Here is a 21,914-nt window from a genome sequence, read left to right as displayed (position 1 = left end):
TAGTAGAGGCGCTCTGGAAGCAGGCTAAAGGTACCTTTAGCCTTTGCACAAGTGTTTCTGTGGGTGTGAGAAATGTGTCCCTTTCATTTTAGGAGCTACTCCAAATTGCCCTCCCGAGTGGACGCATCAGTTTCCACCCCTACCTGATGTGCATGCCCTAAGCACAACACTTCATAGTAACAGACTTGTCCATTTGTCCTCTATCTGATAGTAATGCCAGCATTTAAAAAGTTACATTCTTCAGATTACTAATAAGGTTGAGTTTTGAATGTGTTAATTTTCCTCTTGATTATCTTCTGTGATTTTTCTCTTTATTAATGCTGCCCATTTGTCTGTTGTGGTATTTGTTTTATTACTACTAACTTGAAATAGTTCTTACTTCAAGAGATGATCTTATTCATTTTAAACTACTTGTAGTTAAGGGGAGAGCTTTTATATATCAATGGGCTTAGTTTTTTTTTTTTTCAGCTTCTAGAGAGATGATCAAACGGTATTCATCTGGCCTATTGATATGAGACACCTGTGATTGTAAGAACTTTAAAAAGCAAAGCAGTTAAATATTTATGGGCATGGAGTGCTGTGAGGCATTTGGGAGCAAGTATAGAGGGTGTGTCTGAGAGTGGCAGTCCCTTAGAAAACAGGCAGGAGTCTTGCATAAGGTCTGGCAGGGGCCTGGGCTGGAGCTTTCCTACATAGGCAGAGTGCAACTGCAGCAGAGCTCTGAATAAAGGGTAACTTGAGAAGATCAGTGTGGTAGAGCAGTAGAGGGAGAAGAACAAAAGAGCCAAGAGAGGATTTAGATGCCAGATATATGTTTATTTCTTACTGTAATGACCCCAAGGAAGAAGAAAAGAAAGAAGCTATACCAACCAGGATGATTCTGTGATGAGCTGAGACTTAAGAGAAAGTCTTTGGAAGGATGAGTACCTGTTCAAGCATGATATGAGCATTCCCAGACTCAGGAAACTACTTTGGAAGGCGTAACAAGTCTTCTCTGTCCCACTAGCTAGCTCCTAAATCATGGCATGGATACTTTATTGTTAATTATGAAATCTTGGCAGATAGCTTAGACTTTTTTTTTTTTGCTAGCACTAACCTATTTCTATTAATCTATGTCCCGAGGCTCATCTATATACTGTCCATCCTGTTTTCCTGCTTCCTTCCTGTCTCTTCCTGTCTCTGCCCTTCTTCTTCCAGCCTTCTCTGTTCCTGGAAATCCTGCCTAACTATTGCACCATTCAGCTTTTTATTAAACCAATCACAGTGACACGTCCTCACAGTGTACAAAAAGATTATTCCACACATTTCCTCCCTTTTGTCTAAATAAGAAGGAAAGGTTTTTTTTAACTCTAACAGTAAAATTATATACAATAAGAGCAATTATCAGGTAAGAATTATATTCACCATGTCCAATCCATTGAGTTTGGCAAATTCAGAGAAAATATTCCATTAACTGCCCTCTCTTCATTTGTCCAGAGTCTTTTGTATCTAATTTACTTGGCTAAGGGATACTGTAACTGTAACTATCTACTCTTCAACTCCTTAGAGACCCAAGAAGGATACAATATTACCTAAGTAAACAGGAAGGTGCAGAGCAAGTAAATTCCAAAACTATGAAATGACAGCAATCTGCCTGCCTGGACAGTTACAGCAAAGTTCTTCTATAATGTTGGGGCATCCATTTTGTCTTACATGTCTAGAATATCTGACAGACTTTTCTGTGATGCAGGAATTTTTGAAGGACTGTTCTAGCCTGTCTTGGCAAAGTTCAGCAGTTGCTTTCTTTTGTGTCCTTCTTATCCAGTTTGGATAGCATGCTGTCAGCAGTTGAGGCAAGGGAAGTTTCTTGCCCAAATGGCTAGCTTTTGCCACAAAGAGACTCAGAGAAACCTGCAACAGAATTACTCTGAGAGTCTGGATCACCAGGGCCATCTTTTTTCATTGGTGTCTGGTCCCCTTGCTCTGAAAACACACCAGCTTTCAAAGGTAGCATACATATCTGCATTAACACAAGTATGGACTCTGTGTTGTACACAAGCCATCCAAAGATGATTTTTTTTTGTTCTATGTTTGAGCAGGTAAATATGTATGTCACCTGCCTTGTAGTTTTTCTAGGTTTATTTCTTTATTTCTGTAGCCAGTATTTTTTTCTGGGGGGGGTTCTCCCCTGATCAAATATGATCTCTACCAACCTTGAATGAATGCACAGCCTTTCATTTTCTGTGGAAACAAAACCATAACCTCTTCCCATATGTTATACATTTTTGAGTTCCATTTTGAAATTAAGACATTTTTAAATATATAAGTTGGTTAATTTAGTAGTTTTTATAGTCCAGTGTCTCTCAGCAGCTATTGCTTGCTCTTCAGCATTCAAAAAACTTAGTCAATACACCACCATACAGGATCCAGATTCCCTGTGTATTTCCCATCTCTACCTGACTTATTCTTTTATTATTTATAAACAATTTACTTTTTTTCTAGGACTGTCTGTACCCATTTTATTTTCTTTCTGAAGCCTATACACATTTTTAAACACACCGTAACCTGTATAGATATTTTTTCCATCTGAAATGCTTTATTGAGTATTTGTAAACTTTTCTATTTGCATGAGCAAAACCTTAAAGCACTGGGCAGCTTTAGCTTATGGTGCGATGTCCATAGGTGGTGGCCAGGAGATTCACGTCTCAGTACCACACATGAGAGATGTTAGGACTAGGAAGCTGTGTTTGGCTCCATTTTTGTGTGTTTGGAACCCCCTTTTAAAAAGCTTTCTCAGAAGAATAGAGGAGAGCAAGAAAAGAGATACCTTAATAGACAGAGTCATTATAGGTTTAAAGAGAAATCTGGCACTAGGGAAATGTCCAGAGATCCCCAAGGTTGACCTCAGCTAACAATCTAAGCAATAGTCAAGAGGCTACTTTAAATGCCTTTCCCCTATAATGAGACTGATGACTGCCTTAAATGCCATCCTAGAGCCTTCATCCAGTAGCTGATAGAAGCAGAGGCAGACACTCACAGCTAAACACTGAGCCGTACTCCTGGAATTCAGTTGCAGAGAGGGAGGAATAATGAGCAAAGGGGTTAAGACCATGCTGAGGTGATCGACAGAAACAGCTGACCTGATGAAGTTAGAGCACATGGGTCCCAGTCGTAAAGCTGGGGAACCAGCATGGAACTGAACTAAGCCTCTGAATGTGGGTACCAGTTAGGAGGCCTGGGCAGTCTATGGGACCTCTGGCAGTGAACCAGTATTTATCCCTAGTGCACAAATGGACTTTGGGAGCCCATTCCCTATGGAGGGATACTATTGCAGCCCAGATACAACCCCCCCTCCCCGGAAAATGATGTGACAGACTTTGATGATTCCCCTATGGAGGGCCTCACCCTCCCTGGGGAGTGAATGGGGGTGGGATGGGGTGTTCTGTGGGGTGCATGGGAGAATGGGCAGGAGAGGGAACTGGGATTGATATGTAAAGTAAGATTGTTTCTAAAATAAATAAATAAACTGTCTCAGATCTTATGTGGAAATGCACACCTCACATTGGGTACCATTCGAAGGGAATCTTTCTCTGTCTCACCAGCTAGCTCCCAAATCCTGACAGGGAGACTTACTATTAATTATGAAAGCTCAGCCAATAGCTTAGGCCTGTTTTTAGCTAGCTCTTATAACTTACATTTCCATTTCTATTAATCTATGTGCTGCCCTGAGGCTTTTTTTTCCCCTCATCTAGTACTGCCCGTCCTGCTTTCCTGCTTCTCCTGTGCCTCTTCCCATCTCTGTGATTCTTCTTCCAGCATCCTCTGTGCCTGGAAGTCCTGCTTAGTCAATGGGTGTTCAGCTTTCCATTAAACCAATCAGAACACTTCTTCACAGTGTACAAAAGGATTATTCCACAACAGGAAGGGCTGAAGCTCAAAATCATTTTGGGGTCACACACAATCTCCAAATTGTGCAAACCTAATTATGAAAACAGAAATACACCTTTAACTCCAGTACACAGGGGTGGGGGCAGAGGCAGGTGGATTTCTAGGTGTTTGAGGCTAATCTGGTTTACCTAGTGAGTAGTGAGTTTCAGGACAGTCAGAGAGACATAGTGACACACACACACACACACACACACACACACACACACACACACACACACTTTTCCATGATGAATACTGACATATATTTACCAGCTTTTGTTTTGTTTTGCTTCTAGTTGACAATGTGAAGGAGAGAATTTGCACACTGAGGAGATGTATAGGTAGAACAAATAGGGCAGCTGAAGACAGTGTGGAAGGTGCTGTCTTAGTTATTAACTTTCTATTGCTGTGATAAAATACCATGACCAAAAGCAACTTGGGGAGTAAAGTGTTTATTTCATCTTACAAATTACAGGTCACACTCCATTACTGGGGAGAATAAGGGCAGGAACTCAAGGCAGGAACCTGGAGGCGGGACTGATGCAGAGGCCATGGAGGAATGCTTTCTGGCTTACTTACCCTTTCTTTCTTTCTTTCTTTCTTTCTTTCTTTCTTTCTTTCTTTCTTTCTTTCTTTTAAAGATTTTATTTATTTATTATGTATACAACATTCTGGTTGTGAGCCACCATGTGGTTGCTGGGAATTGAACTCAGGACCTCTGGAAGAGCAGTCGGTGCTCTTAACCTCTGAGCCATCTCTCCAGCCCCCTTACCCTTCTTTCTTATAGCACCCAGGATCACCTGCCCAGGGCTGGCTCCACTCATGGTGTGTTTTGTTCTCCCACATCAATCATCAATTAAGAAAATGCCCTACAGACTTTCCTATGGGCCAACCCTATGGAGACATTTCTTGATTGAGCCCTTCTTCCCAAATGACCCTAACTTGTGTCAAGCTGGCATGAAAACTAGCCAGAATAAGTGTGAGGCAAGTGCAGGAAAGTACCTCTCTGCTCTAGGTGGACTGTGCTCCAGGAAATGAAGAGGGCCTCTGATCACACCTCAACCTCTGTTGCTGACTTACAGAAAGCTGGAAGAATATGAACATTGCTTCAATCAAAGGTGTGTGTCTGAGTAAATAGGGTTCTTAACTTAAGAAAATGTGATTCTACAAACTGAAAATCAGTGATCCTAAGAGAGCATAATGATGACTTGTGGATGCCCGCAAGAAGTGGGCTGCATTAGAATTCTACATCAGTCATGTAAAACTGTGACAGAATGCCAGGTTTCCTTCCTGGGTGTACCTTCCTAGGTGTACTTGGGTGCAGCACTGGAAGAGAATGGGTAAATGGACATTGTCTAAGCTCCCTTTCAACCGAGAAAAAGTGGCTTCCTAAAGACTAATTTCAAGTATGAGAATGATGGCTACATGGATGATGGATCAGACACCATCTCTGGGTCTCCCAAAGGCAAAAATAAGAGCCAATGGCTGGAAGTTAGGGGAATATGGAGTCTGACTAATTATAAAGAAGAACTATTTGACCAGCCAGATCATCTGGTAATGGAGTGGGCTGCTAGCCCCGATGGGGAATGTCCTTTGTCCTTCTGAATGCTATGAATATATGTTTCTCTTATTGGTTGATGAATAAAGCTGTTTTGGCCAGTGGACACACAGGATGTAGCCAGACAAGAAGTATAGGTAGGGCTACCAGACTAGGAGAATTCTGAGAGAGGAACAGAGAGAGTCACCAGGGAGACATAGCTGCTGAGGAAAAAGAGGTCCAGGCTTCTCCAGTAAGCCAAGATACACAGACTATTGGAAATGGGTTAATAATTAAGAGAGAGCTAGCCAATAAGAAGCCTGAGCCATTGGCCAAACAGTTCATAGTTAATATAAGCCTCTGTATGTTTATTTGGAACTAAGTGCCTGCAGGACCAGGCAGGACAGAAACTTCTGTCCATATTGCCCAGAGATGGGCTTCTTTGTTGTGTCAAGTGTGTGACCAGAAGCTGGTCATTCACTTTCTGGGAAACTTTCCCAAGACTCATTTTCTGTTTGACTCTGGAGTATCTTCTAATTTTGAGGTTTTATGATTTTAGGAAAGCATTAGTATGAGCAGGAAGAAACACAATAAAGAGATGCTATAGTTAACAGGGTGGAGGAATTTGAAGCTAGATTGTAGAGTTAAAAAGAGTAAATCATAGTGGGGTGTGGTAGCCAATAGTGCCTGGAAGGTTGGGGCAGGAAGTCTGTAAGTTCAAGGTCAGCCTGGGCAATTTAATGCATATTGCCTCAAAAAATAAAATAAAAAAGTGGTGTGTGTGTGTGTGTGTGTGTGTGTGTGTGTGTGTGTGTGTGTGTGTTTGTGTGTGTGTGTGTGTGTGTGTAGCCCCTGACTGTCCTGGAACTCACTTTGTAGACCAGGTGAGCCTCAAACTCAGAGATCCACCTGCCTCTGCCTCCCTAGTGTTGGGATTAAAGGTGTGTGCCACTGCCACCCAGTTTAGACAGGATCATCTTTTTGTTGTTGTTGTGTGTCTGCTCTGCTAGGAACCAAACTGTTGAACAATCTAGGTAGGTGCTCTACATCCCCTGTCTTAGTCAGCGTTCCATTGCTGTGAAAGAGACTCCGTGACCAAGGCAACTCTTAGGTTAGTAAGAGAAAGTTAAATTAAGACTCGCTTCCAGTTTCCGAGGTTTAGGTCATTATCTTGATGACGGCTGCACGCAGGCAAACATGGTGCTGGAGAAACAGCTGAGAATTCTACATCTGGAACCACAGGCAGCAGGAAGAAAAAGCCACTGCGACTGGCTTGGGTTTTTGAAACCTCAAAGCCCACCCCCATAGCATACTTGCACATACTCTATCAAAGCCACACCTCCTAATCCTTCTCAAGTAGTGTCATTTCCTGTTGACTGAGCATTCAAATATATGAGTCTCTGGAACCGTTCTTATTCAAACCACCACACATACTGCTGTCTAATGAAGACTCCATCAGCTTTTTAGCCCTAGGTATCAGTGTCATCTCCATGATAGATGTCTATACGGCTGCTCAAAACAATTCCACTGAAGAGAACATCATTTGTAGGATTTTTGTGTTTTCATGAAGGACAACTTCAAAAGAGAACGTTGGTGATGTTCAGGAAAGGGGAGGGCAGTATCCCACGTAGGTCCCCTTCCTGATCTGGGCCTCAAACTCTGAGAACCAGAGGATAGTGGACAAAACAGGCCTAAAGCTAGGGGAAAAGTTAAAAAGTGGAGCAAGAATGGACTGTGGGCAGGTGGGTTGCGGCGGGGTGGGAGTGCTTTTGTGCATGCGCACTGCCAAAGATCTTCAGCTGGTGTGAACGCTAGAGAGGGAGCCAAGAGACCTGGGCTATAGTGCTAATTTTGCTCTGACTTCCCACTGACCTTGTAGGTTCAGCTTCCTTCCCATTGTCATATGCAGGGACCCTATTAGTTGAAAGCACTTCCGCTCTGCCTTAGGGAAGAAATAGCTTTAGAAATTTAAGGTGTCTGCATGTCTACCAAACGCATCCCTGTTTTCAAGGGCATTAGTAGGACTGACTAGACAGGAAGGTGAGAAGACACCGTGGCCGAAGTTGCTCAGCTCTATCAGGGAATCCCAGGGAACTCTGAGGATGGTGTGGACTAGAGCACGTGCCTGCAACTTCTAGACCATCCAAGCACCCAAGAAGCAAGCGGGCATCCTAAGGACTGTCTCTCTTCATGAAGTAAATCCCATCACAGAAGTCAAGGCTCAAAAACAAAACAAAACAAAAAACAAAAAACAAAACAAAACAAAAAAGAGGCACGCCCCTCCCCCACTAGATGGCACTGAAACGCCTTGTTCGAGATTTTCAAAATGCAGGGAGAAATATAAAGACAAAAAGAATATGGTGGAGGTGCACTGCTGTGCAAAGCTGGGTGCCCAGGGCGCTCTCTTTCTCCCCGGGCAGCTCCTTATCCCTCAGTGGGGGACTTCGACTTTGGAGAGGGTGAAAACGAAGGGTGAGCTTTAGAAAGAAAACCCTCGTTTGTGGACCCGGGTGGGAGGCTCCCAGCCTTTGCAGTGCTGTCTCACGTGAGAGAGGCGGGGGGCGGGGTAGGGTGGGGATGGATCTGCTAGCCGGAGCCCACCCCTTCAAGGTCTGGAGTCCGTCCGGTCGTTCCCACCTCAAAGAGGCCCTGCAGTGGCTGAATCCAGCGGTCAGAGAGAGATCATGACAAACCCTACACCGAGGTTGCTTTAACTCCTGCTCCCCCAACGTATCTACAACCGCCCTCACCAACCCATTGAGATTCTCTTCCTCTTGAATGGATCAGTCAGTTGTCTCCTTTGCTTGCTGAAGAATCAGGGCAGGTGTGTGTGTGTGTGTGTGTGTGTGTGTGTGTGTGTGTGTGTGGTGTTGTGTCGGGCACTGAATTAGGGCTGGCCGAGAGCCTCGAGGCTGCTCTCCTCTCTGCTTCAGGTGGAAATGCCAGTAGCTAGCAAGGCAGTGCCAGCTTTCTGGAGGAAAAAGAAACAAAAAACAAAAAAACAAAGATCCAAGGAACAGGAGACACTAGCGGCGGAAACACGGGGTGCAGGGGTTCGCCCAGTACTGGTTAAAGACGGTTCTCTAAGCATTCTTTTCTTTAAAGAACTGTGGCGAATTTAAGGGAATTTGCCAGGGTCAAAAGTGAAACAGGAGACGTAGGCACCAACCCTAAATTTATAATACACGTAAACATGCTACATGCCACATATATGTATATGTGCATAAATATGGGCGTGATAGAGTGCATACCTACCTAGACACCATTGACTCGCCTGGCCACAGAATAAGGCTCAGACATTTCGTGCCTGGGAAATTGTGCGGTTCAACTTTAAGAAGGCTAGAAAAATAAGAGATGAGGCTCACGTTGCACGGATGACATCACTAGCTTTTGGCTGCGCGCTCCGTGTTCTCGACTGTGGGTTTTAGCCAAGGCTGCAGCGCCTAGAGGCCGAGCGAGTGACAGCGGCTTCCTCGGGCGCCCACACCCGGGCAATGCGATTTCTGGAGCCCCTGGGGCGCAGGCTAGGCTCTCGCTCCTCGCGGGCGGCGGCTGAGCCTGAGAGGCCCGGAAGCCTCCGCGGCTGGAGGAGGAGATAGGGAGGGTAAGCCGAGGCACCCGGGCTCCCTACCCCCCACCCTCGCCCCATTCACCACAGTGCGGGAAGCCGGATCTCAGGACCCCGAGACCGGGCCGGGATCCTCCGCACAAGGCCGAGGGACCCGGCGCCTCGTCGCCTGGGTGGGCTGCGATGAAAATGGTGCAGTCTGAGAGCGGCTGACCCCAGCTGGCCAGAGCAAGCGGGTGCTGGACTGCTTGGGCTCAGGCGGCAGAGAAGGGGGCGGGTTGCTTTGGCAGCCAGGTCCTGGGCTTTCTTCGTGCCCGCAGCATTTACTTAGCACCTGGGCAGCTGCCACGAGGGGCTGCGGGAGGCCAGGTGGAGTGAGGCAGAGGGATCTTGGAAGAGGCTGGGTGAACACACTCCAGGAGGAAGGCGCTGGAAAGAGCGGAATGCCACCGAGGAGCTCGGCGGCTGGGCCGGCTGCACGCCACCCCTGAGCGACCTGTCCATGGTGTTGAAGGAGCTCCGGGAGCCCGGGGTGCGCCCTCCTCTGTGCAGCCCGCCCCTAGCGCCCGTCAGCTGCCGCCCAGTCTCTGCAAACCCCGGGCTGGGAATAGTCGCCTAACGCCGCCTGGGGGTCCCGGCCGTCCAAAAAGCCAGGCAGTCTGGATGGCGAGGCCAGAGGCAGGCCAGCCGGGAGGGAGCTCGCGGGGAAAAGCTGTCTGAGACCGTGCGTCCTCGGGCAGCTCACCTCTGAGAGCACGCGTGGGCCGGCGGGAGTCAAGGACCTACTGGTGATCAGAGGACCGAGGCTTTGAGAAGACCGGACGCGGAGAGGAAGAGCAGTTCTGGGCGCGCGTCCCCGGCCTTGGGCTGCAGATCGGAAAGGGGAGAGTTCCGGAGAAGGAGATCCAGGGCGCGCTCCATTCCATCGGCGGACTGCCGCGTCCTCACACGCCCTCCCTGTCGTTCCCAGGAAGCCAGGACAGTCACTCCAGTCAGCGCGCCCGCCGCACCGAGAGACCCCAGCAAAGCCCGCAGCGGTCGGGAGCACTTGGTATTTAGTTTGCGGTTGCCGGCGGAGGGTTAGGACGGTCCCCTCCCGAGCGGTGGGAAGCGGCGGCGTCGAGTTCGCCGCTGCTGGAGGAGGCTGCACCGGCCCGGAGGATGCCCAGGGCCCCGCGGGAGCCTCTCCGGATCAGAACTTTTTAGGTTGCCCGCCCAGATCCCCGCAGTCTCCCGGCTCTGTCCCCGCAGGTGGGGGCCAAGGGGTCGCCGCGGCGCAGATCCCCTCCAGTCCCCACCCCCAGCTCGGCCGCTCGCCCGCCCGCCCGCCGCTCGCCGCTTTGTTCCGGGCGCGCAGAGGGAAGGCGAGGCTGCGGCGGATCATGCCCATGGTGTAGCGGCCAAGCGGAGGCATGGCTGCCGGAAGGTTACTGCTCTACACCGGGCTTTCGCTAGCGCTCTGCGCCCTCGGCATGCTGGCGGTGGCCATCTGCTCCGACCACTGGTACGAGACTGACGCCAGGAAGCACAGGGACAGGTGCAAGGCCTTCAACACGCGCCGGGTCGACCCCGGCTTCATTTACAACAACAACAACAACTTGCCTCTGCGCGCGAGCCGCTCGCGCCTGGACCGCTGGGAGGGCAAACTCCTCCGGGCCCGGAATCGCCGGCAGCTGTTCGCCATGAGCCCGGCGGACGAGTGCAGCCGGCAGTACAACTCCACCAACATGGGCCTCTGGAGGAAGTGCCACCGGCAGGGCTTCGACCCGGAGATCGCTGCCCTCATCCGGAAAGGTAAGCTCGAGGCGCGAGGCGTGGCGCTGCAGAGAGCCAGGCGCCCTGAGCTAGGCCCTGCAGCCCCTCGCCGCTCCTGGTGGCTACAGGCGGTGACATCTCCTGGTTCCCAGGCCTGACTGAGCCTTGTCGTAGGCAGAACTTGCCTCTCCCCACAGCTGTGATAGACTGTGGTAAAGGCTTCCCTCGTTTTGCTCACCTGCTCTTGTCTTGCTCTTGTCTATCCAGATTCGCATGGAATTTTCTGAGCCAGGTTTCTTTCTCTCTTTCTTTAAACCCAGAATAATGCTTCATCAGCTTCTGTCTGAGAAGGAAGGGAATCTCCAGTGTTGTTTCTGGAGGAAACCCTTTAGGGGTGATGTGTCAGGGGTAACTGACTCCGAATTTTAATCTTGGTTTTAGTATGTTGAACTGATTCAGTTAAGGGAAGCTGGGGTGGGGGATGTCCCCCACAGAAGGCCACATGCACCCCGGAAACATTTACTTAGTAGTGCACTGTAGAAGTCATGGTGTAGGTACTGGTCATACAAACATCAATAAATTACAGCCCTGCCTCACAGTAACCCAAAGTAGTTCTTCAGTAACATTCCATTGCAGTCTTCTTCTGGAAAAGTGATTGGCAGAAGTGATGGTTTGCTGTGAATATCAGCAGTCTAAAAGCACAAAAAGTGATACCCGAGTGGGTATATCAGAAGGAAAAAAAATACTATTTTCAGATTTATATAGAACACTCAAGGTATATAAATCAGATAACACACAGATATTTGCTAATAACACTTGATATTTGACTATGATCACAAGCATAGAAAAGTGTGCTTATGTGATGTGGTTTGTAAATCCTGTATGATTTACGTGTGGGAAACCAACCACCCTGTCTCATCAGCAAATACTGTTTGATGTGGTGTGCTTGAGTGTCGTTGTGAGGAGGGGGCTGTATTCTTTTCTGTGATGGCTGCACCCTGGGAAGATGTGTAGATTTTATTCTTGTTTCTCTCCTCATGTGTCACTCTCTTCAACTAGCAAGCAGTTGACAACTGTGCTAATATTTGCAAATACGATTTGAAGCCAAGACATAAAGCAATTCTTGATGTCTCATATCACCATGAAGTTCACTGATGTTTTAAAACAATATCTGAGAGAATTGATGGACTTTGATTTACAAAAGTGTTGAGGTTGTTCTGAAGGAATTGTTAATTTGAAAACACACACACACACACACACACACACACACACACACACACACACACTCACTCACACCACCACCACCACCATCACCAACCATGTAAGAATGACAGGCAGTGGGTATGCTCCAGGAGGCCATTTCACAGTTAGGAGGTGAGGAGGAGAGGTAGAGAAGAGAGAGAGAGAGAGAGTGAGTGTCCATCTTGGCATTTGTGTGTAGCTTGTAGGCATGGGCAAACTGGTGCTTACAGACATCCCAACTGCTTCCTGACAAGGCTCTTGTCAGTATGGCCTGACCCATGTGGAACCTTGCAACTTTGTGAGGATGCTCAAGATGTGGGGCTTGACCAAGAAGCAGGAAAATAAGAGGAAGCAGAATTACTTTTCACAAGGGGGATTTTTATAACTGTTTTCAGATTAATGATGTTATTTGTATCTATGTTCCATTTTCTTTAAAATGGAAATGATAGCTAGCTAGCTGAAGTGTTGGGAGAGAACTGCTAATAATGACTGGTGAGCGTTGACAAGATTTGAAGGACATTCTTGAATTTCCTTCTCTGAACCTTTTAGAACAAGACTATTATCCTGTATCTGGTATTGACTGACCCTACTTAGAGACATAGGGGAATGGGATTTGTGGCTTCTGGTAGCTCCATCCAGGTCTCTGATTCCATTTTGCCTGCTTGGTAATCTGACTAGAGAGGTTGACTTGGTCTGTGCATCAGAGGGACTGGTTACCATAGTGACATGTTCTTCCGGTGAAGCTGGAAACATAGTGACAGGAGAAGGAACAGGGGAAGAATGAACAACATTTTGACTTTGTATCGACTGATTTTTTAATTGCAGCAACAGAAAATGGACACACACAGCAGGGGGATTGAATACACTGATACCCAGAGTTGGCAGGGCATTGTATTTCACTTGAACTAATGCTGTTCCCATCACCTCAAATACAGCAATCACTGTCAGCTGCAAGCACTTGCTCACCATGGTTGTTTCTGTCCTTTTGGCATTCTTGTTAGGCATTATTAAGATAGATGGCATACTGGGCTTACAAATCTTGAGAGACCTAAGGTCACCATCTTCATTTTTTAACCTTATAGCATCATCTTTGAAAACCAGATCTTCTCCTTACAAGCAGGAATAGACATTTTGTAAACAAGTGCATTTTATACTCACAGAATTTATGGGCAATTCTAATAACATATAGAAAGCAATTTCTAGAATTAACCAGCATTTGTTCTAGAGGGGTATATTTTATAAGGAAGTTAAAATTGATACTTCCATATTTAAATTTAAGATACCTTAAGGAAAGATGTTTATCTCATATTATTCATTAGAAGCTCCAAAGAGAACTTAGATGTTTATCTCCTTTTGAAACATATTCTATTATAATTGTGTGAGATATATTTTGGGCAAAGGAAAAGGAAAACCAGAGAATAGGCTGTTTAAAATGTTATGGGAAAATGTGAGTTGTATCTTTTATTTTATTTTATTTTTTCATTTTTTTGAGACAGGGTTTCTCTGTGTAATAGCCTTGGCTGTGCTGGAACTTGCTCTGTAGACTAGGGTGGCCTTGAACCCACAGAGATCCACCTGCCTCTTTTTCCCAGTCGCTGGGATTAAAGGTGTACACCAGCACCACTTGGCGTGAATTGTATCTTAATGATCCTATTGCCGTAAAGGGTTCAGTCACTTGTTTGCATTGTCAGTCATTGCATTGAAAGTGTTGTTTGTTCTTTTGAAAGAAAACAAAACCACCAAATGAATAAGAAAGCAGGAGTCCAGTTCTATCAGACAGGAAGATGAAGTATCTGGGACTCAGGTCCTTTTGATGCTTCCTGCCACCGCTGTGCACACCAGCATGTATCTCTGGCAGTGACGCTTGTTTCATTATTGAACTGGAAGTTCCTGGATGGCAGGCAAACACACACATTTGGAACACACACCCACCAGAGCTTTGGTTCTTGGGAAATACCTCATAAAAGTCAGGCTTATAAATGTGTCCATCTAGAGCCAGTTCTAGTTCTAGGGATAGTTGTGTGGGAATACAAATAATAGGTTAGTTGGGAAATCATGATGAAAAAAAAAAAACCTACTGTGACTATGAGCCCAGGTTAATAGTGTAACAGATGCTAAATGAGACGATGAAGAAGGATTTCTTGTGCGAAAGCTTTGCCGAGGAAGAAAGGAAACTCCTGATTCGCTTTGGGAAGCATATGCCACTGAACAGTCATGCATCATGCAAAGCCATTATTTTCCATGTTAGATAAGATTTTAATTATCCTTTCCTTGGAGGTTGGATTGAGTATGGGGTGTAGCAAGAATCGATTACTCCAAATTGTCATATAACTTGGTCAGGGAGGAACCTTAGATCATGTCCTCTTGCTTCTAAACCTCATCCTTGTCTTTCAGAAAAGTCAAAACAAGTGCGGGGGGGGGCAGATCAATGGTAAGACCAATTTCTGAAGTCCAAGAGACATCCTGGTAGCTCTAAGTAAGGATTGTTCTAGGGAACACTTTATTTCTTTGGTTTGTACTGACGTGCTACATTGATGGAGTTTGAAATAAGCAGACCTCTAGCTGATTTTTTTTTTTTTTTTTAAAGACAGGGTCTCACTTGTAGCTCTGACAGGCCTGGAACTCACTATTGTAGACTAGGCTAGTTTCAAAGTCATAGAGATCTGCCTGCCTTTGCTTCTGAAGTACTGGTAGCAAATGTGTGCGTCACCATGCCCAGCCTTTAACGGATCAAGAACTTTTTATTGTTTTAAAAATTTGCTTCATAATAGACTTTGGTCCCAGGAGTTTTCATGGTCATGAAGTAGCTGTAGCTTGAAAATTATTTTAATGGAACATAGTGTATATTTAAATTTTAATGTTGTAATCAGAAAATACTTAGAATAAACACATGTATTATGCGATGGCTTGGCACAACAGTACTAGGATGAGAAATGAGTGAGACCTGGCCCTCAAGGTTCATATAGATGTTCGTGTTACAGAGAATACGCTGCAACTACACAATGACAGAGCAGCCACGGAAATAGATGAGGGGGGGACGTGGAGGAGGTGATGGTGGTAGCTCTTCATGGTGGGCGAGATGGGCTGGGGAGTAGAGAAAGTTGTCCCTAGGAAATGAAACCTAACAAGGTTGTGAAATATGGATAAGGAAGGGGAGTTCAGCAAGGGGCTGACATTGGCAGAGACCTGGAGGTGTAACAGAGCAGAGGCCTCTCGAGAGCTGGTTTCTGAGGTGAGGGGAGGAGTTGGAATGCAGGCAAGGACCACACCCAGGAGCTTTTTTATAACTCCCCCCCACCCCCAGAGCTGCTCCACCATATATGCCTGTTTGAGTGTAGAAGAACCAGAGGTAAGCAAATTAAATTCTTCGCTTCCTCAGCTTCAAGGACCAAATTGCAGATACTCAGTGGCCACCCTGGGCTGCTGGCTCTTGTTTTGAACTGTGCAGACTATGGTGAAGGTTCCCACTGTTGGAGAAAGTTCTGCTGGACAGCTCTGCACAGAGCTCAGAGCCTCCAAAAAGAACAAGCTGTATTTCAGATGAGGATAGTTACATGATGGTGTACATTTGGGCCTAAAGGTCAGACTTTGGGCCTAAAGGTCAAACTTTACAGTTTAGGAAGCTTTTGCCTTTTGAATACTTTGTGTTTTATGTCAGGGTCATTTCTGCTGTTTTGCTAATTTTCTAGCATCACTTCCCAGAATTTGTGTATGCTTCCCTCTCCCCAATTTCACAGAGATGCCAATCTATGAAGCAGGCATGGTGGCTCCTTCCTTCAGTCCCAACACTAGGGAGGCTGAGGGATTGCAGTGAGTTTAAGGCCAGCCTGGGCTACATAATGAGCTTGAAGCCAGAATGGGCTACAGAGTGAGGCTCTCTCTAAATTAAAAAAATTCAAAGTTCCCACTCAAATAACAGCTGAACTTGACACCAGGTACTCGTCTTGAAGCTTTATATATTCTTACTAATTTACTATTCATAGTAACTGTATGTGGTTGATATTCCTATTATTATATTTTTATTTATGTTTTTTGAGAATTTCATATGACACTACCATTTTGACACAATTTTCACTCTTCCTGTCCCTGCTCTAACTGCTCCCATGTCACCCCACTCCCTCTTGGACTCATGACCTCATCTTTAATTATTGCTTTACACACACACACACACACACACACACACACACACACACACACTCACACTCACACACCCTACTGAGTCCATTTAGTGGTGCTCATATGTACATTCGTTTAGGACTGACACTTGTGATTGAATAACCTATCAGGGGCTCGCCCCTGGAGAAAACCGAGTTTCCCTTTCTCAGTAGCCACTGACTACCTGTAGCTCTTCATCAGGGCTTGTCACTCTGTAAAATTTCCCCCATCCATGTGGCATTTTGACTGTTGGGGTTATTATTTGGGTCTTGTTTATGCAACCAAATCGCTGAGATTTACTGGGTGAATATTACTTTTTTGTATAATAAATTTTTATTTAAATTAGAGACAATTTATTTTACACATCAATCCCAGTTCCCTCTCCCTCCCATCCTCCCATGATTTAAATCCCTATTTTTATAGTAGAGGAATCAAGGCTCACAGAACTCACGTAACTTGTTAAATTTCTTGGGCAGTGAACAAGGGACTCAAATTCTGACTCCAGATTTGAGAACTCACCTACCTGCATTGTCCCCATGGGCTCTTCTGGGGCAGGTGGAGAAAGGCAGTATAGTGATTCCCCAAATTAAAAAAAAAAGAAAGAACGGAACACCACTAGAATAGTGGTTCTCAACCTGAGGGTTATGACCCCTTTGGGGGTTGAACTAACTTTTCATAGGGGGTCACTTAAGACCACTGGAAAACACAGATATTTACATTATGATTTATAACAGTAATAAAATTATAGTTATGAAGTAGCAACAAAAATAGTTTTATGGTTGGGGGGGTCATCACAACATGAAGAACTGTATTAAAGGGTCACAGTGTTAGCAAGTTGAGAACCACTGCCCTAGAGTCTCCATTCTACATTAAATAAATTAAGGTGACCCACACATTTTATGTATTTTTGCTGTGTTTTTGGTCATCATTTTGTACAATGTTGTAGATACTACTGAAGTTTTATAGACACAAAGGAGATGATCATCTAACAATCTTTTGTGAGAACCCATGGGCTGACACATCAGGTACGATGTTGCACAAAGTGGAGAAGCTTACATTCTGGGTAGAGAGAGAGAATTAATACATATCAGTATTAATACTAATAAGCAAACCAATGTCTAACTTAGTAAAAAGTAGTGAATGCCATAAGGAAGACAAGGTCTGTCACTAGGAAGCACAAAAGGAAGAATGAGTTGGCCTAAAGAGAAATAGTTCTATTTATTATTATTATTATTATTATTTGTTTTTTCAAGACAGGTTTCTCTGTGTACCAGTCCTGGATATCCTGGAACTTGATTTGTAGACCAGGCTGGCCTCAAACTTATAGAGATCTGACTGCCTCAGCCTTCCAAGTGCTGGGATCAAAGGTGTGTGCCACCATTGCCCAGCTAGTTCTATTGGTTTTAATCTCATGATAACGATATGGGCAGATTGTGAGTGCTCTGGATAAGAGAGGGGGCAACCCTTCTGTAGACAGAAGAAGGTCCCACATTCCTGCAGGGCAGAGATTGTTTAATTTCTAAGATATATATATTATATATATATATATATATATATATATATATATATGCCTCTGTTTACCAGTTGATTAAAAAGTTTAAACCTAAGATAGAAAGACCCACAGAGGCACTCATGGTCTTTTGTGTTTGTATGAACAGGTCATAGGTTGACTATGTTGACAACAGATGTCCTTCCTCAAGAGTGTAATGAGTTCTTTTTTGTCCTGCCCGCCAGCTCCCAAATAATAACATGGAGACTTATTATCAATTGTGAAAACTCAGCCTTAGGTTAATCCACTAGCTTTTATAACTTAAATTAACCTGCTTTTTAAAAAGATTTTATTTATTTATTATGTATACAACATTCTGCTTCCATGTATATCTGCACACCATAAGAGGGCACCAGATCTCATAACGGATGGTTGTGAGCCACCATGTGGTTGCTGGGAATTGAACTCAGGACTTCTAGAAGAGTAGTTGGTTTTCTTAACCTCTGAGCCATCTCTCCAGCCCCCAATTAACCTGCTTTTATTAATCTACATTTTACCATGTGGAAAAGCAGTTTGCTGACTGGTTGGGAGATCGTCCTAGCCCCTGTATGGTCTTTATATGTGGTGTCAATTGCTATGCATATCTTAAATGTATGTCTACGTGAAATAGGTAAACACAGTCTTAGTGAGACCCTCCCTCCTTGATAGTTCCCAAACATGCATAACCAGGGAGAGATGAAGATTAGGCAGGGTACTTTGTGATTTGGGTGTTATGTTTGTGGGTTCATGTGTAGGGCAAAGAAATGTATTTGAACTCCACTGTGTTCAGAAAAGTTTTCTGTAGCAATAGAGGCAGTTTGGGGTGGGATAAAGGTACAGTGGTCATTGTCCCAGGGGAGCTCATCCATTGGCTCAGTTTCTCGAGATGTTTGTCACATGTGAGTGGATCAGACTCTCCCTTTAGAGCTCACATGAGCACCAACTGGATCAGTAATATATTGGTCAGAGAATGCTGGGCTGTGCTCTTTTTATTGAGTCAACAAAGTCTTTTTTTTTCCGCATTCTAGAAGGTCAGTTTACTTGTTCTTTTACTGGTGGATTGGTGAAGACCCATTAGAAGATTGAGTCTGTGTGTTTCACTTGAACTGTCAGTCAAAAATATTTTTCCCAAGCTGGGCAGTGGTAGTGCAGGACTTTAATCCCAGTACTCAGGAGGCAGAGGAAGGTGGATCTCTGAATTCAAGGCCAGCATGGTCTACAAAGCATGCTTCAAGACAGCCAGGGGCTACATAGAGAAACCTTGTCTGGAAACAAAAACAACTTCCCTCAAACACAAAAATAAAAAAACAAAAAACAAGAAACAAAACCCAACAAGCCAACCAAGAAAAAGTATTTTCCTCAATTCTGCATTGAGTAGGCAACACCAGACTTGCAGGCAGAATGCTGTACACAGTCTAGGTTGGCTTGACCACACACACACACACACACACACACACACACACACACACACACACACACACACACACACTCCATCAGTCATGTCTAGGTATTAGACATCAGAGTCACAAATAGTCTAGATGCAAATATCTTTGCAATTAATTGCTCCAAACAATGTGCAGGAAGAGCATGGCTTGATGGATACTTTGCAGATGAAATGAAGGAGAATATGATTTTTCTTTCTTTACTGGATTATGCAGTTTTTAATAACCCAAGTATTCTCTCTCACTTTCCTTCTCTCTGTGTACACATTTGTGTTAATGTGTATGCAGAGGTGTGTGTGTGTGTGTGTGTGTGTGTGTGTGTGTGTGTGTGTGTGTGTGTGTGCAAGTCAGTGGTCAACTTCAGGAATCATTCTTTGGGAGCTGTGCACTTTGCTGTTTGAGACAGGGTCCCTCATTGGGAGCTGGGGCTCTCATATAGGCTAAGCTAGCTGGCCAGTGTGAGCCAAAGATCCTCTTGTCTTTGCCTCCTTAGTGCTAGAATTATAAACACACCACTATGCCCAGCTTTTTAACGGGGACTGAGGTTTGAACTCAAGTCTTTATGCTTGTACAGCAAGCTCTTTAGCAACTGAATGAGCTGTCCTTAGCCCCGAGAGTCCTTGCATTCTCAGGAGACCATCTTTCTGTCAGATGTAAACGAACGGATTTGGGTTCTAGAAAGTCCAGCCCCTTCCACACTAGCATGGTAAGAAAGGTAAATTCAGATGGAGAGTAGATAAAAGATGCCGTGGCTGAAATCAAGTGTAAAGAGAGGGATAGGAAAGTGGGGCTGGGGCAGAGAGCAAGAAAATGAAGCATGGAGAGCCAGAGGGGAGTGCCCCTAAAGGGATCCATTGCGGTGCTAGCCTGTGTCAGGAAGAGGCGGACACCAACTGCTGTCTCCTTACTATTAAAAACAAGCCTCTTTTTCTTTTACTCAAATACCATTTTGTAGATTGGGCTAAGATTTGAGCCCCTCCTCCAAGCAGAGATAGGTGGTACTGGATGTGCGTTCATGTCAACACTACTGGACTCTGCACTTAGAAACGATTAGAACGATGAAGTGTGTGTCGCATGTTTTCTTCTCTGCCTACGATAAGCGATTTCAAAGAGGAAAGGAAAGGCTTGTCTTGGCTTCTGGTTTTGGAGGTTCTGACCCAACAGTTCTGGCACTGTTGTTTTGGGGTCTATGGTGAGGACGTACATTAAGGTTGGAGTGTTTGGAAGAGGATGGTGCTTTCCTCACAGTAGCCAGGAAACCAAGGCAAAGGAAAGAAGGAGATGGTCAGGTCCTACTATCTCTTTTGAGGACACACCCCCAAACAACCGAACCTTCAGTAGCTCCCGTGTCCTGAAGGTTCTACTATTTCCCTGTAGTGCCCTCGGCTGGGATCAACCTTCAACACTGGGGCCTTTGGGGACATTCATCTCTCAACTGAAGCAAATAGAGAAAGACATGCAAACATTTAGAAAAGGAGCTGTTTGATTCACTTCATTATATAGAATATTTCATAGCAAAGGCCCGTCATCCATTCAGAATATTTATTAAGCACCTACTATGGACCAGGCAGCAGGTCAAGTATGCTTAACACATATCATAGATGCCAATTAAATGGATAAAATTCATATCTGTGTAAAGTTCATGTTTAACTGTTTTTGAGTATATATTTCCTTTTTCTAAGTAAAACAGATTTTTGGTGGGTTCTTACTTCTTCCCCCATCCCTTGGGAGATCAATCCCAAGGCCTTGAACATGCTAGACAAGTGTTCCGCTACTGAGTTATTCCATCAGCTCTAAATATCAATATATAAAACAAGTGGAAGTAATGAATACATTGCTTGGGTCATTTAAGAAATCACTGAATGAGGAAAATTTCATGTACTTGTTCAAAAAGGATTATTGAGCAGTGACTATGCTAGGTACATTATCTGGGGTGGAGGCTCTAGAGCAAAATCCAATACTTACTCATTCCTTTCTTCAAGAAGTGAAAGATGAGAAGGCATAGGCGTGGATTGATGAGGGATTAATGATTGGCTCTGTGAGGGATTTCGGGTGCTGGGGCCCCAGTGCCACTTTAGAGCAGCAAGACCGGGCTTTATAGTAAAGCAGATATGATATCCTAAGACATTTTTAGAAAGGTGTCTGGGGATGATAGGGGGAAGTTTTAGCTTCATTTAAAAATGATTAATTCTGACTAGGCAAATGCATGTCCGTCTTCAACTGTTCCCTTTGCTCCTCAGACTCCCTGCTCTTCTGGGAGGCAGCCTTGCTTAGTAGTTTCCACCAATCATGTCAGAGTCTTTGTGTTCTAATAGTTAAAGACAATATTATTGATACAGATAAGCCAGACAGTGAACTGGTGATTCAAAGACAAGAATGTTTCTCTTTTATAAATTTGTGTGCTTAGAGATGGTGAGTAAAGGACCCTCCCAGGAGTCACTAGGAGTTGTCTGAAGGTGGAGTTAGGGTACAAGCTGATGTCGCCTTCACGGGAGCTTGACAGGTTGGCTGCTTTTATGGGAAACTACAGTATCTGAATTATATTTGATTGATTTTTTTTCTGGCGCCAAAGTATTTTGCCAAGAAAAGGCAATTTGCTTTATATTAGGTCATCCTCCTGCGTTCCTCTCATTCCCTGCTTTTTAGAATGCCCGGCTCGTTCATATTCAGGGCCTCACTCTAGGACTCTTCATTTGCTCTAGAGCATCTCATTCAGTTTTGCCCCAAGCTTCCTGTCAATTTATGATAGTGATTCTATTTAGGCAATTTGAACCCTTTTCC

The 21,914-nt window shown here is 44.8% G+C and overlaps 1 protein-coding gene across 1 annotated transcript in view; it reads left to right on the top strand.

Moving 5' to 3' along the window:
• Nucleotides 1-10,423: 10,423 nt before the first annotated feature.
• Nucleotides 10,424-21,914, top strand: part of Tmem178b (transmembrane protein 178B) — a 385,192-nt gene continuing 373,701 nt past the window's right edge. The window contains exon 1 of the mRNA XM_027391532.2: nucleotides 10,424-10,805. Within this exon, the coding sequence (XP_027247333.1) occupies nucleotides 10,424-10,805 (382 nt within the window). The remainder of the gene's footprint in view (nucleotides 10,806-21,914) is intronic.

The sequence above is a fragment of the Cricetulus griseus genome (genome assembly GCF_003668045.3).
Source record: "Cricetulus griseus strain 17A/GY chromosome 1 unlocalized genomic scaffold, alternate assembly CriGri-PICRH-1.0 chr1_0, whole genome shotgun sequence".
Lineage (NCBI taxonomy): Eukaryota > Metazoa > Chordata > Mammalia > Rodentia > Cricetidae > Cricetulus > Cricetulus griseus.
The sequence above is the reverse complement of the archived record's forward strand: the minus strand, read 5'-3'. Positions and strand labels throughout refer to the sequence as shown.